At 40.2% G+C, this 17,092-nt stretch overlaps 1 protein-coding gene across 1 annotated transcript; it reads left to right on the forward strand.

Annotated features, from left to right (window-relative positions):
* Positions 1 to 83: 83 nt before the first annotated feature.
* On the forward strand, positions 84 to 14,819 carry DYNLT2 (dynein light chain Tctex-type 2). Its single transcript, XM_012782537.2, has 4 exons — positions 84 to 191; positions 7,436 to 7,642; positions 12,335 to 12,493; positions 14,634 to 14,819. Exons 1-4 carry the CDS (start codon positions 84 to 86, stop codon positions 14,742 to 14,744), a joined length of 585 nt encoding a protein of 194 aa, XP_012637991.1. The 3' UTR covers positions 14,745 to 14,819.
* Positions 14,820 to 17,092: the final 2,273 nt, after the last annotated feature.

Raw genomic sequence — 17,092 nt, forward strand, 5'->3', positions numbered from 1 at the left:
CTTCCGCTCTCGCGGGAAACGACCGAGAGGTTTGGTGGCCAACTGAAGCGGGGAAGGCCGGGCGTCTAGGAGCGCATAGCGAAATGGATAAGCGAGGCCGAGGCGTAAGGCCGGGCACGAGCCAGGCGTCTCAGCAGCTGCCTTCGACGCCCAGGAAAGAGAGGAAGCCTAGCATGTTCGAGAAGGAGTCCGTGAGTGCAGGACCGCGAGCGGCCGAGGCGGCTTTCCAGCCCCGAGCGGCTGCTGGGCTGTCCTCGCCTCCCCCGGGGGGCAGGGGCGCTCGGTCCTCTTCCTCTTCCTCTTCCCGGGCCGAGCGGGGCGCCGCGCCTCGGACGCGAGTGCTGCGGGACCCTGCAGCATTCAAGGGTGGTGTCAGCTTCACTTCTCAGTCCTACTCAGCTTGCAGGTTTCCTGAGAGTAATCTGCGAGGAGCGTTGCTTTTTACAGAAACACAGGATTTCAGTCTATGCAGTGCCATCACTCATGCAGAGGCAGCTTTGCCAACCAGAAATAAGTGTATGCTGTGTTTCAAAAAAGTAACCTGACGAACCAAACAGAAGAATGAGATGTTGTGAGTTTTTTAAAAACACCAGCAGACTCGGTATTTGAAGAATATCCAGGAGAAAAAAGTTAAATTGAATGCGTATTCTCTCCATTAACTTATTGTCGGATATTAACGGACAAGGTCATTCACTTTTATTCGTGGTATAACACCAGTGTTTCGGTACGTTCCTACTTTAAAAACCATTAATGCAATCAAGACTCCATCTTTTATTGAGACTTTAAGAGAAAAATAATTTACCCAAGAATGCAAAGGTTTTTAATGGTAGAACTGAAACTAGAACCTGTGTTCTAGAACTCAGTCTACTTGTCTGTAGTGGTTTCTTTTCATACTTCATGGGATCCATAATAGGAAGAAGACAGATGACACGCAAAACAACAATTTTTGAAGACCCTGAAACATTTCAAGATATCCCAAATAACAAAAATAATTCTAAAAAAGGAAAAAGTAATGGCAACATTTCAGTTTCTAATGATATCTCCTTGGTGTCTACAGTTTATTGAGAAAGAACAAACTAAAGGAAGAAGGGCAAACAGGCCAAGTTTACACAGCTAAGAAAAAGAGCAGAGCAAGTCTAGAAACTTGAATCTGTTGGACTTCAAACTTCATGCCTCCAAACACAATGCTGTATTGCCTGGCAATAAGTATGAGTAACAGGTCACCAGCAGTAAAGAAACATTTCTGTATTGTGAGGCAGACAAGGGTGACTTTTATAAACCTAATGCCTTTTAGAGGTCTTGAAGTGGTTTTGAAAATTGAATGAACTTGAACTCCATGAGAGACAAAGGTGCACTTGGTAAATAGGCTAAAATCTGGGAGTGAGGGGACATGAACCAAAGCATTTACTGCTTATTTGATATAGCTGTGATATAGCTATCTTTAAAATTTAGTCTTTCTAGACTGAATAGACCCATCCGATTGAATAGATCAATAATTGGGAAGAAATTGAGAGAGGATTCCACAAATGCTCACTAAATGTATCTGAAGATAGTCATTTCTAACTTTCAGGTAGCTGATAATTTCCATATTTCTGAGCATAGGAAAAATTAGGACACTATTTAATCAGTATGACCATCTGTTGATTTTATCTGTCCTGCATCCATTTCTTTTCTTCCAATGTTAGCACCTCAGATTAGTTTAAGAGAACTAATTTATCCCCCATTGGATAGAGATTTGGTGGGATTATCAGCCACTGTCCTTAACTTTGTAGTGAGGAGGACACCCAAACTTGGCTAATTGGATGAAATCTGTAATAACATAAATAAAATGGTTGAGGTTTATTCAAATTGAAGGTGGCAAGCTGAAATGCCCCACATGACTTTCTGAATCTGGTTCTTTAGCCTTTCCTTCATTCTGTGGACTACTGTATACCTTTCCAATAAATTGCATTTTTGCTTAAGTAGAATCAGTTCCTATTGCTTGCAACCAAAGGTCACCAAACCGTAAGTGGATTACCAAATATTGAAAACTTGATTAGTTTCACTTGTGCACATTTGAAAACCTTAAACACTAGCAAATAGCATTTAGAAATAAAAGTAATATCACCAAACTTAGTTTATTTTAGGGCTATAAGTAGGCTCAGTGTAACGAAATGCCACATCAACAGTTTAAATAATTAAACTTAGGTTGTATTAGTAGATACCAAAAAGTTGGTTATATTTAAAACTTATTCCTAATTAAAAAAAATGATGACAAGATTCTTCCTTACTAAAAGGAATAAAAATGAGTACACAAAGTCAGATGGCCCATATTATACATAAGAATTGGTGGAGATGTGGGTTTTCAGCATATTGGAATCACTAATGGTTATTTTCAGGCCACACGTTCATGCCCCATTCCCTTGAGAATCATTGCAGTTGGGAGCCACTGTTAATGATAGTGTGTAGTTGTATCCCTTGAGTATATTGTGGAAAAGAAGATGGCAGTCACTATCGTAGAAAAGTATTCTCTTAGTAAACAAGACCAAAATGATTTTAGAAAGTTTGGGGAGTTAATAATACCTCTTCTACAATTAAAAGATAGGCACAGAAGTCTGACAGATGATGAAAACAGCAAATTCATTTCTGATGAAGGACTTACAGCCAACATGAAGTGACTCCTACCCAAAACTACTTAAAATAACACAAAAGATGTGTAGAGTAATTGTTTCCATTGATTGAATATCAAGTAACACAGGGTAGTAGTGATACCGGAGAGCAAAGTAGGTAAGGTGAACCCCAATGTTGCCCCCCAACTTAGCTGCCTGGTAAGAGTTTCCAGGCCACAGCACAAGGAGATGTTTTCCTTAGTTGGACAGGAATTAGGAGTCTGGAGAGATCAAGGCAGCATAAGACTTCAGAGCAGAGTATTGGAAAGGACGGGGCTGGACAAGCGGCTTGAGATCTGCAGAGGGTTTCCCTTGAGTGTTCAGCTCAGTGCATCAGTGTACCTGATGAGGAAATCATCTGAGGTGGACATTGGTCAGAGTGCTAAGAAGTGTATTGCCTCAGTAGTGTGGGGAAAAAAATAGTTCAGACATAAAATTTTTTCTAATCTGGCCTATCAAAATGGAAAAGCAGGCCGGGCGCGGTGGCTCACGCCTGTAATCCTAGCACTTTGGGAGGCCGAGGCGGGCGGAGTGCTCAAGGTCAGGAGTTCAAAACCAGCCTGAGCGAGACCCCGTCTCTACCAAAAATAGAAATAAATTAATTGACCAACTAAAAATATATATACAAAAAATTAGCCGGGCATGGTGGCGCATGCCTGTAGTCCCAGCTACTCGGGAGGCTGAGGCAGTAGGATCGCTGAGCCCCGGAGATTGAGGTTGCTGTGAGCTAGGCTGACGCCACGGCACTCACTCTAGCCTGGGCAACAAAGTGAGACTCTGTCTCAAAAAAAAAAAAAAAAAAAAATGGAAAAGCAGGGCCAAAGAGAATTAAACTACTTCCAAATTACTATATCCTAGAAGAAAGCTCAAGAATGTTTTTAGGAGTACAAAAATATCCAGCAAATGAGAATGTAAAACTCATAGTATCTGGTCTCTAGTGAAATATTAGCAGAACTACAAAGAAGCAGGAAAATAAAATACAAAATGAAAAGAAATGATGAAAACAGGGCCTAAATGACACAAAGATAAAATTGATATAAAAAGACATTAGTTAAGATAAAAATCATTCTATTAGTTTCCATCAAATCAGTCATCACATAATATGAAGTAGTTATTATAATTACATTCCATATATTTAAGTATGTAGAGAAAGATTGAGCATGTTAAATCCAAATCACACTTCCATAGATGAAAAATACAGTGTCACAGATGAAAATACACTGAATGGAATTAACAGCAAATTCAAAACTGCATAGGAAAGGACTAGTGTATTTAGAGATGTAGAAATGGTGGCGGGGGGAAGCCTAAAAAAATATTAGGAGCTGTCAGAGCTGTGGGAGAACTTTAAGCACTCTAATATTCTTATTAATACAGTTTGAGTTTCCAAATGAGGAGGGGAGAGAGGACAAATATTTGAAGAAATGATGGATGAGAAATTTACAGATTTGGTGAAAACTTTATGCTGCAAATCTAAGAAGCTTAGTGAACTCCAAGCACAAGAAACATGAAGAAAATTAGCCAAGACATAAAATTATCAAATTACTTGAAACCAGTGATTTTAAAAATTTAAGGGCAACTAGAAAAAGAAAAACATTATTTACCTAGAAACGAAGATAAAATGACAGCGGACTTATTGTGATAAGCAACGCAAGACAAAACATTGAGGCATCACTTTTAAGCACTGAAAGCAAATGGCTTTGAAGCTAGAATTCTATACCAAGCTAAAATATCTTTCAAAAACAAAGGTAAGACTTCTGGCTTCCAGTTCTACATGTAAGGGGCTTGAAGTCACCACTCCTTCCTAGCAGGTAAGAAGCTGAGCAAACTGAAAAATTAACTCCTCTTAGATTCATAAGAGAACTGAAGTAACAGAGAAAATTGTTGCCCCCAAAATAGGATATCAGGTGGATACAGAGAATCACAACAACTAGAACAGAAACCACAGGAACTAATGTTGGGGTCTGAAAACCTCAAATGTAACTGATAATTTGCTGGAGGCTAAGAGTTGACAATTCTCAGGTTAAAAACTTCGGGATGATCCATCATAGGGTGGCCCCCACACTTTCCTTGAGTTTTACTTTAACTTCAAGAGTTGAACCAGGTTATCATAGTAAATATTAGAGAAAAACTCCCTCATGCTCTGGCTAGGGATGCAATGGGACCTTTTTGAAATGTGCCAGAGCACTTCCCCCCAGAGCACTTTGTTCTTAACAAGACCTGCCTTCAGGAAAACTAGTTAACCAGAGCTTAACCTGGGGTTTTGCAGAGCCTCAGTGACTGGGAGAAGGGAAACACCCAGCTCCAGCCCTCTAGCCATGCTGTCCCACTTAAGAGGGGAGGGGAAAGAACCTGAGATATATTTGTGAAGTTCACAGTCCAGAAGCACAGGCTCACCAAAAGGCTGAGGCCTAATCATAGAACTATTCTCTCCTCCCATACGTTACCACCACATTACTAGAGGTCTATTTGTAGAAGTTTCTTTTACTCAGTGGATCACGCCTGGCTATCAAGAAAAAAGTATAAGGCATGCTTAAAAACAGAAAGCCAAAAGAGAGAGAAAGCAAGCATCAGAATCAGACGTGGCAGGGTTGTTGGAATTAGGTAACTAAAAATAACTACGATTAGTACGTGAAGGATTCTAGTTGATAAAATAGAGTGAAAACAGATGCACAATGTAAGCAAAGAAGTGGAAACTCTAAGAAAGAACCAGAAAGAAATGCTAGAGATCAATAACACTGTAACAAATGAAGAAATCTCGAGAAATTTGAAAAAAAAAATATTTTGAACTAAATAAAAAATCAAAATTTGTGGAATGCAGCAAAAACGGCCTAGAGGGAAATTTATAGCATTGAAAGCATACATAAGAAAAGAAGAAAGATCTAAATCATCTAACCTTCCACCTTAAGTAACTAGCAAAAGATCAAATTAAATTCAAAGGAAGCAGAAAAAAAGAAATAATAAAACTTACAGCAGAAATTAATGAAATTGAAAAAGGATATCAACAAAACTGTAAGCTGTTTCTTTAAAAACATCAATAAAATCAGTAAGTCTCTAGCTAGGCTAAGGGAAAAAAAAAAACACAAATTAATAACATAAATGCAAGAGGGAATATCACTAGAAATCCCATGGGCATCAAAAGCATATTGGAATATTGTGAACAACTATGTCCACAAATTTGATAACATAGATGAAATTCCTTGAAAGACACAATCTGCCACAATTCATACAAGAAGAAATATATAATCTCAATAGGCATATATATATATATTTTAACTAATCAATAATTAACATTCCAAGGCAGAAATCACCATATCCAAATGGATTCATTGGTGAATCTAAACATTTAAGGAAGGAATTATACCAATTGTCTACAGTCTCTTTCAGGTGATAGAAGCAGAGGGAATACTGTTTAACTCATTCTGTAAGGTCACAATTACCCTAATAACAAAGCCAGACAAAGATACTACAAGAGAAGAAACCTACAGGCCGATATTTCTTATTAACATTCAGGCAAAAATCCTCAATAAAATACTAGGAAACTAAATTCAGCATTATATTAAAACAATTACACATAATACCAAGTGAAATTTATTCCTGGAATGCAAGGATGATTCAACATAAGAAAATTGATCAATGTTACATACCATGTTAACAGAATGAAGAAATAAAACTCAGGATCATCTCAATTGATGACGAAAAGCATTGGACAGAATTCAACATTCATGATATAAACAGTAAGTAAACTAGTAACAGAAGGAAATTACTTCAATATAATAAAGGCCATATATGAAAACCTACAGCAGATATCATACTCTATGGTGAAAGACTGAAAACTTTTCCTCTTATACTATGAACAAGGCAAGGATGTCATCTTTTGCCACTTCTATTCAACATAGAATTGTTCTAGCCAAACAATTAGGCAAGAAAAAGAAATTCCTGGCTATTATTAAAAGGAACTCATCACTTAAGATGCCAGAGCATTAATTTGGAACAAAGCAGGCACTAAATAAATATTTCTTTGCCACAGAATGTTGCATGTCAAAAGCATGGACTGATACAATCTTTTCCACTTAAGACTTAGGAATGTGTTACCTAAATATATTATTTATTTAAAGATAAAAGTAACACAAATCAAATTTTAAGAAACAAAGGATAATATTTTTATAACCTCAGGGTAGGGAGCAAGAAAGCTTTTCCTTACATCCCTATCCCCTAATATTTGTGTGTAGATAAAAGGTTAGATGTATATTTTTTTCTTCTTTTACAAGGTTGGTAACCAGAGGTGAATCTAAGATTCAGTGACCATATTATTATAAAAGTCTCTTACAACAGATTGCTAAGCTTTAAGTCAGCCCTGCCCCACAGGGTACCAGGTTTCTTAATCTGAAATTTCATTTTACAATTTTTGGTTTTTTTGGGTTTTTTTGAGACAGAATCTTGCTCTGTTGCCTGTACTAGAGTGCCATGGCGTCAACCTAGCTTACTGTAACCTTAAACTCCAGGGCTCAAGCGATCCTCCTGCCTTAGCCTCCCGAGTAGCTGGGACTGCAGGCACACGCCCTGATGCCTGGCTAATTTTTCTATTTTTAGTAGAGATGAGGTCTTGCTCTTGCTCAGGCTGGTCTCGAACTTCTGAGCTCAAGCAATCCTACCACCTTGGCCTCCCAGAGTGGCTAGGATTACAGGTGTGAGCCACCATGCCTGGCCTCATTTTACAATTTAAAAAGTAACATCTCTTGCACTCTCTCTCTCTCTCTCTCTCCTCCTCTGTCACTTCCTCCCCCAAGTATGCACAGATTTTAAGAGAACGACTAAGAGAATCATTTCATGATGTTCAGTATGTGGAGCCTCCATTTGATGACTCAATTGCTGATATAGGTAAAGAATGGAAGAGTGCCCTGGCAAAATTAAGGTTTGCTAATTCATATAGAATGGAGCCATTGAAGAAATTCCAAGCTCAGTCAGTAGAAACTAAAATCCAGCAGATATTAGTGGTAGGTTGATATATATGATAATATTAACTAGGGTTCTCTAGAGAAACAATTTATAGGAGATTATATATATGAGGAGATTTGTTATCTAATTATAGGGACCAGGAGATCCCACAATCTGCCGTCTGCAAGCTGGAGAACCAGGAAGCCAGTGGTGTGATATAGCCCTAGTCCAAAGATCTGAGAACTAGGGAAGCCGGTGGTGTAAGTCCCGGTCTGGGTCTAAAGGCCCAAGAACTTGCAGTGCTGATGTCCAAGGGCAGGAGAAGATGGATGTCCTCACTCGAGCAGAAAGCAGATTCTCCCTCTTTCGACCTTTGCGTTAGAGTCAGAGCCTCAGTGGCTCGGACAGTGCCCATCTGCATTGGTGAGGGCATCTTTACGCAGGCTACTGATTGAAATGTTCAGTGTTCCAGAAACACTCTTGCAGACGTGCCTAGGAATAATGTTTTACTAGCTCTCTGGGCATCCCTTAGCCCAGCCAAGTTGACACATAAAATTATGACAATTAGCTTTCGGGGCTTGATAGACTATATTATGAATGATGGCAGTACAATTACCCTGACTGATTTTTTGTAGCATTTACCTTTGAAAATACCAAAAGTAAGTTGTAGTCATACTCAATGGTCTTCACATTGGTGATATGAGCTAGATTAAAGGGAATTTTATTTTGTTATTTCACTCAACACTTAATTATCCACAAGTTATTTATCCCTCAGATATCATTTTTGGTATCTTAAGGCCACATTTTTCAGGTGGAAAGAGTTCCCCTCACCACCCTTCCTAATAAGGGATCACATGAGACACCTTTTAGTTATGGCAAGTTTGTTTGAAGGACTCTGTTTCTGGATCCCCTGTTCACCTTGGGTCCCTGGTTCTGGGAACCAGGCACTCAGGAGTTTGCTGATGACCAGGTTCTCTTTGTGGGACTCCACCCAGCCTATTCCCACTTGAGACGTGTTCATTGTTTTAAAATCACTGACACCCCCGACACAGACTTTACAAGGTATGTTCCTTCGGTAACAACTGATATGGCTAGCTATTGGGGAGAAAGCATGCTATTTTGTGTAAATGACTAATGCCCTTTTAATCATGTCAAAAGCAATTTAAATGAGAACACTTACTAATACAAATTATACTCTACTTGGCGTAAGTTAAGATGGTGTAACGAGTGAGCAGTCTAGGAAAGGAGAGAAATGTGGGGGCGTAGGTTCACTCATTAGGTAGACTTCAATCCTACCTAGGGGAAGTTTTCCCCTAGTGTGGATTCTCTCAGTGCTTCCTGTTCTCCACAGTCTTTTCTTTCCCTATCATTCTGGATCTGCACAGTCAATAAAAGTTCCTAACTTTGTTGACATCTCTCAAGAAAGAATCAGCTGGGGCACTGGGTAGGAGCACGGCTGCTGTGAGGAAGATGATGATCTGTTGGCATCATTTGCTAGGTGGAGACTGCTCATGCTTCATTTTTAAATTATCTTTGTTCTAGAATTCTTCATTTCTACTCATCATATTGGGGATAATAGGAACTTAGTTCTAAGAATCCATTTTTCAGATATGTAAATTAAGGTAGTTTGTGAAAATGTAACAGGCAAATGACATTCTGCAAAAGTACCTACAAAAGTATATGAACTTAGACCTTGGTTTAAACAAACAAACAATTAAAACTTATTCTTGGGACAATTGGGGAAATTCGAATATGAATGTAAATAAACAATACTAGATGTTATTAATTGAATTGTTAAATTCCTTGGTGTGATTTTATGTATTGTGATTTTGTAAGAGATCACCCTTGTTAGGAAACCATGTGAATGGGAATTGTCCATGATACATTTTCTCAAATGGTACACCAAATAATATGTGTGTTAAGTAGAGATAAATTAGCAAAACATTCTTAACCATTTGTTCATTGTACTATTATGATTTTTCTGTATTTTTGTATGTTTTTATAACAAAAAATTGGGGAAAATAAAATGCACAGCAATTTCTATTCTAAGGGTGGTTTAAAAGTGTTGACTTTATCTGATCACTTAAACATACTGTCTTGTGTTGTTAAATTATGGACACTTAAAAGTCTTTTTGCTGGAAGGCTAAGATACAGGGACAGAGGCATAGTTAGAAGAATATTTAGGTGAGAGATGAAAGTTCTCCTCTGCCTGACCAAATTAAACTGACATAAAATAGATTAACAGGAAAAAAGCATACAAACTTTATTTAGTAATTTTTACATGTCTGCAGAATCCTTCGCAAGGAAATGAAGGCACAGCGAAGTGGTTAGAGCCAAAAGCTTATATACTCATTTGACAAAGGGCAGTAGTGGGTGAAAATGTGACAAGACAACGGATTTTGGACTAGGGCAGATAATTGTGGAAAAGTGACTAGGAAGATAAGGGTTCCTTTAACAAGGTTTGTTTATGTAGATTTCTCTGTCTCCACTCCCCACCCCTCATCATAAAATGTCTTTTTTTCTCCTGGTACAGGGAGGGCATGTTTCACATGGGAGTTTTATCTCCTGTTTTCAGGAAGGAAAAGGAAGGTCAGAGGGCACTTCTAGCATTTGCTGTTTTTCAAGGGTCTTTAACTCAAAAATAATAATACACCAAAGTAGCATATTGGGTGGCATATTTAGATCCTCTATACCACCTTGCACCCACCACTTACTACTGTAGACATAGATACATTTCTAAACTGAACTGTTAATTGTCAGATGATATTTGGCAAAGGTATTATGGCTCATGATTTCAGAAATAAATTCAACTCAATGTCATACAGTAATCATTTATTACATTTACTACCTGCTTCTCTGATCTAAACACCAATGGCAAGCATTTGTGATGTAAGAATATGCATTTTGGTATTTCTCTCACTTGACTCTACCTCATAGGCTGAATTCAAATTTATTGAATATAGTAGGATTTCAAGTTACATTTAACATTATAATTTATAGACATGCACTGAGTATAACGGGGCCTGGAACTGCTTATTAAACATGCAGGTCAATGGCTAGGGATTTTTACCTTGGGTTCAGGGAACAGTGCATATAGCTTTAGACATTAAAATACTATACATGGAGGATGCTTGTGAGTATCTTGCTGTAGTAAGTGCACATTATTTATTAAAAAGGGGGACTTAGGTAGATGCAGCCTGGCTTCTCTTAGGCAAGCAAAAGAGCCTGGCGAGTGAGGGTGAGCAGGAACAAAGGGGTGGGCAGAGGAAGACCATCCTTCTGGCCTAGAGAAGGTGGGAAGCATCCTCCATGACCTACTCATTTCAATTAAAAGCCTTCAAGGCTTTCCGTGGGGCTCTCTGGGCAACCTCATACCTGAACTCAGGAATCCAGGTGCCAGTAGGATAGGGCCATGAGCACCCAGCCCCAAGAGGAATTTGCGATATGAGTTGGAGCATTGGCATCTATAAGGTGTGGGGGAGTCACATAAAAGGAAGTTTGGGAAAACCTGGACGTAGCTAGGATCATCCCTTGGGTTTAAGGAATTAATTCTCTAGTTTTAGTTCCTAAAATTATGTATTTAGGCTTAATCTCCAATTCATGTGCTTAAAGCTGTCAGACAACTAACATGAATAAATGAAGTGGCTGTGATAATTGCCAACCAAAGATAAACATGCCCAATTTGATTGTCTTTTTAAAAACCAAGAAGGGAGCAGAGTTGTCATGCAAATTTTGCTGGTTGTAGATAACCTAAGAGATGCCATTTTTTAGAACTCAGGTTTAAGGAAACCCCCACAGGGCTCTGCCAGTCAAGGTTATAAGTCAGCACACGGGGTCGAAGTGGTTCCTAGAGACAAGCAGTGGGTTGAATTTATTCTCGGAGAAGACTGGAATTTAAGCTTGAGTCAGTCAGATGAGAGCACAGATGCTGCTGAGTGTCGGGAGATGGAGCCACAGCCAAATGCCTGTGGGAAATCAGTGCTCCTAGACCCGGCAGCATTCTACAAAGTAACAAAAAAAGAAGAAAAAAAGGCAATTTCTTTGGTTTTACATTTCTATGAAGTTAGCCACCATGGGGTCCATGTGCTATCACTAGAACCAGAGCAGGCCCTGTGTCACTGGTGCCCACGCCACGCAGGTCCATCAGAGGCACGCGTGGTCTGCTCACGGTTTGTAAGCAAGAGTAATAGCCTGTGAGCCACATCCATGCCCTCCAAGCTGTACATTAATTCACTAATGAACATGACTAGAAATGTTTGATTTGCTTTTCATTTTCTTGGAGGTCAAAGAAAAAAAGCAGTGGAGTGAGAAGCCACAGGGAGGGCCGGAAAGAAGTGGTTTTGTGCAAGCCCACTGACAGGCAGTGACCCTGGTTTTAGGAAAAACCAAATCCGGATTTTGACATATATCAATTTTAAAAGGTGTCTTTACTTAAGAATTTCTAGAAGCCTTTTAAAATTCCCCTTGTGTCTCTCTAGTAACTGTTTAGAAGAGTGGTCTAGTAAATATGACTTATTGCTTAAGTGTTGATAATGACGAGCAAACATTATTTGAAACCAAAATGAACTTTTTCTTTAAAATTGTTATTGAAATCAGTTGGTAAGCATAAGATTTATTTAATATTATTTGGTAGGAATATATGTATTTTCTAAACAGTTTATGTATCATTTTAAACATGTTTTCTACTTGAATTTTTATATGGAAAATATTTTCTTTGAAAATTAAAATATTTTTCTTAAATTTTTTTAAAGGACAGTCTTAAAGATGTCAAATATGATGAGAAAGCCTTCTCTCATTTGTCGCTTGAATTGGCAGACCGCATATTGTTAGTGGTCAAAGAATTTGGGTACACCCGTTATAAGTTCATTGTAAAAGTATTATTCATTCAAAAGACCGGTCAAGCAATAAATGTAAGTACCCCACTGATCCAGGATCTAGCAGTTAGAACTATAAAGTATCTCCTCCCTAGTGATCTGATCTTTATCAAGGGACTCCAGGGAGTCTGAGGTAACCTGAATAAAAGGATCATTTTGTTCAATATATTTTATATAATTATAAATAAATTATAACATATGACTATATTGTAAATTATGATATGATTGTGTTATGAATGGATAATACACATAAAACGTGTATGCTGTATTATATAATTAGATTATAAATTTAATTATAAATAAAGTTCAAATTATTTAAAAAGTAGCAACCTACAAATAGCAATTTACTATTAATAATTTATTAAACTGCATGGTTATTCTCTTCCTTGATCATACCAGTTTTGACAATTTTATGTCATGTAAGTTAATTAACCAGTAAATGTCTTTTGGGCTCTAATGGGTGTCAGGTCCTGAGCAAAGTACAAAGAATGAGGTGACACGGACCCTGATTCTCAAGGGGTTTCGCTGTAGGGAAGAAAATAAAGCAGCACAGTGTAGGATTTAAGGAAACAAAGTGACGCAGACGATGTGAACAGCCTGGGTTTGGGGTCGGACGCACTGGCGGGAATCATGGCAGCGACACTCCACAGCTGTGGCCTTGGCATAGTTCTTTCATCTATAAAATGGTGATGATAAAACTGAGTTTTTAGAGCTGTCATGCGGATCCTTAACATAGTCACTAGCACGGCACCCTTGATAGACAGCAAGGCTGTCATTAACATGACTTACAAATAAAAAGATGACGTGTTCAGGGAGCTGACAGGGAACATGTGGGAGCTGGAGGGAAACTCCGTCTGGATCCATCATAGAGGCTTCAGGGCGCAGCGAGGGGCATGGCGGGCGCACACGGCAGCCAGGCGGAGGCGCCGGTGGTGCCACAGGCAGCCGGGCGGCGGCCAGCTCCGGGAGAGGTCACGGCATCCGACACACACTCGAGTAACGGAAATTCCAGACAGTGCTAAGTGCCCTGAATATGACAGAGGGACAGAGTGGCTACTTAGGGTTGTCTAGAGAAGGAAAGACCCTCTGATGTCCGAGTGGCAAGAAGGGACCAGCTGCACCGAAGACGAGGTTGGACGTTTCCAGCACGGACAGCGTCTAGTGCAAAGACCCTAAGGCAGGGTGGACGTGGGGTGTTTGGTAAGCCTGTGTAGCTGGTGGAGCGTGGCATACAGCAGAGTGGGGGAGCGTGTCAGCTAACATTGCTGCACTACAAACTGCCTCGGAACGTAGTAGCTCAAGACGACAGCCACGTATCTGCTCACAGTTCTGTGGGTCAGCGCGGCCTGGGTCAGCTGCTTGGTTATCCACTGGTCTTACTGATGACTTGCAGTCTCCGGTGAGGCAGCTGGGCCCAGAGGATCAGGATGGCTCCTCTCACAGCTCTGGTGGTTGGTCTGGCTGTTGGCGGGGGCACCTGGGTTCTCCCACACATGCCACCACCCTCCAGCAGGTCACGTGGGCTCCCGGGCAGGGGGTATGGACACTGTCCCCCGAGGGTGAGAGTGGAAACTGCAAGGCCTCTGAAGCCCTTGCTTTGAAGTCACACAGTGTCACGCTGGTCAAAGCAAGTCACAAGTCCAACTCACATTCAAGCGAGAGGTGAGAAAGTAAAGTCAACTCCTTGATAGGAGAAGCCATGAAGAATGTGTGGCCCTTTTAGATCCCCCACAGAGATTGTGCTGTAGTCAGATCATGTATGTCGTTGTAAGTGGAGACAAGTTAGGGTTTTCTGCAACCGCCTACTTGTATAATCAGTGCCATTTCTTCTTCTCAACACAAAGTCCTGACAAACTGTAGTTGTAGATCTTTCAGCGGTGGGAGAAGAATTCCCTGTGGCCTGTACCACAGAGTGGGGCGGTGCGCGGAGGTAGGAGACCCCGTCGCAGAGCGTCTGTTCCTGCCCTGGACTCTGCTAGGAGAGGGTCTCTGCTAGAGGACCGCCAGCCTCCAGACCGCAAGAACGGCGGCCGACGTAGCATCACTCTTGAGTCTTCATGACATGGAAAATTTGACAAATTACTTTTTAAATATAACTTAAAAAACAAACTAGATTTGAAAAGAAATTCTCAACATGTTCAATCTAAATGTGGTTTTTTAAAACTCTTTCTCACAGATTGCCAGCAGAGGGATCTGGGACGTCGCGTGGGACAGCTGGGTCGCAGCTAAACACGAAACCGAGTCCTACGTGGCCTTGTGCCTGGTGTTTGCTCTGTACTGTGAATAGCTTGTTACGTGGACTCCACAGAGTCTACTTCCCAGCCTTTCAAATATAAATGAAACTCATAGATTTTAAAGCTCACGGTTGTTTTGACTAGCTATATTCTTATTTCCAATTGAGGCCTTTTAATTGTATTCTTGTAACAACAGAGTAAAAGCTAGATTTTCACATTTACACTCATTCATTACATTTATTAACATTCTATTTCCCCAAAGTATTACAAAAGGTTTGTGTATATGTATGTATATATGAATTCTTATAGTGGATTATCATATAGGGAAAATTATCACTTTTTAGATTTAAGAAAATTAGAATTTCTATAGGAAATTAAGATGCAACCTTGTAAAATATCTAATTATGAAGATATAAGATAGATTTTGGAAACTTTTAAGGGCAGATGCATTTTGGACAATATCGTAATACTTTGTACTCGTTTTTTGGAAAGGAATTACCAAGTTCGAAAGGAAGATAGTAATATGTTTAATACTTCCCTAATATCCTCCGTCTCCAGTCAAAATGTTTGCCAATGTGTGGTCTACTTTTTAGTTTGTTAATGGGCTCATTTTAGATGCAGGAATCGAAAAACCCAACATAACTGTTTAAAGAAATAAGGGAAATTTTATTTCTCCAGGTACTTTCCCAGTCTGCCCACAGACTTCCACATAGATTTGTTTAACTTGATAGAATTTTATCACACTCCCATGATTAGACAAGCCTTACCTCACCCCTTGGGGCTGGGTCGTGTCCCCGAAGCACACGACCATGTGAAGACTGTGGGGACGGTGCACAAACTAAAACCCTTCTAGCAAGGAAGCAGGGGTGGACTTGGGGAGGCAAGCCGTGGTGCCCCCGATAATCTGTGATTTTCAGAGTCACAGCCAGAACTGGAAAGACCACATGGAACTCGCTGACCAGTAAAAACACCCATGAGTTGAATTTCCCATAAACACGAAGATAAAAAAGGTAGAGGAGGGTTTTCTTTTCACTTATGTCTTATACTGAGTTGGTGTCGCTGCTTCCGTTGATGAGAGTTAGCGGGCCAAACCACGATTCCTGCCTGAACAGAGCCAAATGGAGTTGGGCTGAGGGAGCGTTTGAAAGTTGGGCCAAGATTATTCTTAGAAAACCATTCCACACGTGCACTAACGTTTGTAGCAGAACGAGTGGATAATCAGTCCAGGGCTAGCAATCCCATATTACAGAGTGTAGACATGATAGCTGTAGCCCAGAGAAACTTCTAAACTGGAGCCATCAATGTTAACCTTGGCCACAGAAAAAATTAGTAATAGCAAACCTATGAAATATGTCATGTTACACAATGTGCCTTCCTGATGAACTTGTCATGGACCAGTTAGTTGCAAATATATTATCTGCTAATAGTGTTGACTGCCTCATAGACAGACTTGTTTGTATAATGAGAATTACACCTATCACCTAAGGTTAGCATGTGAATTAAATTAGAGACTATGTAACCAAGCACTTACGCACAAAGCATACCGAGACCTAAAATGTTACCTCTATTCTACTAGGTATGACGTCTCCGAATTACCTCCAGCTCTGTTCTTTCTCTTGCCCTTCTCTCAACCCCCATATATACTTAGTTGTTAAATTCTATTTTAATTTTTCAAAGAGGCTCAAAATCACCCCTCTTTTCCACTCTCCCCATTCCTCTAGCCTGGGTGCCCACTTTCCTCACATCTATTTTAACAGCCCTTTTCTTTCATTTATCCATTTGTCAGTTTTTGGTTCATGTACAAAACATGTACCATGTACCATGTACCATGTTCTGGGCACTGTGCGAGATGTAGATTTCGTGAACAAAGCAGACAAAGCCCTTCCCCTCACTGAACTTCTGTTGTTCCGGGGGCTGGTATTAAGCAACTAAACCTCTCCTAGTATAATCAATGCTTCTAAAGATGAACCAAAGAGAAGAATCAACGGACCTTACTTTGCCTCAAGTCTCTTCCCCACACCTCACACGTAAAACTGACGGTGTCATAATCTTGGAAGCACAGCTCTAACGATGCCACTCCCTGCCTCAACCCCTCAGTGCTCTTGATTGTCTGTGGAGTGAAGCCAAACTCTTCTGCCCCTCCTGAGGGTCCAGACTCTCCATAATGTAACACTATGCCATTTTCTGGGGTTCAGTGGATTCCAGGTACATTGCAAACACACACCTCAGATCCCAGCAGCACTGCCCACTGCCAGCCCCACTTCTCTCGCCGCTGCTCCAGGTCGGGGTAGATGCCCTTCTTTGTGCTCACTTCCGTTATTGCCTCTCCCCACCATAAGATCCCCTTTCCAACTCTTCCCCAAACACACTATGCTGAGGCTGAGCCAAGAAAGCCTCTTTC

Source organism: Microcebus murinus, chromosome 5, assembly GCF_040939455.1.
Source record: "Microcebus murinus isolate Inina chromosome 5, M.murinus_Inina_mat1.0, whole genome shotgun sequence".
Lineage (NCBI taxonomy): Eukaryota > Metazoa > Chordata > Mammalia > Primates > Cheirogaleidae > Microcebus > Microcebus murinus.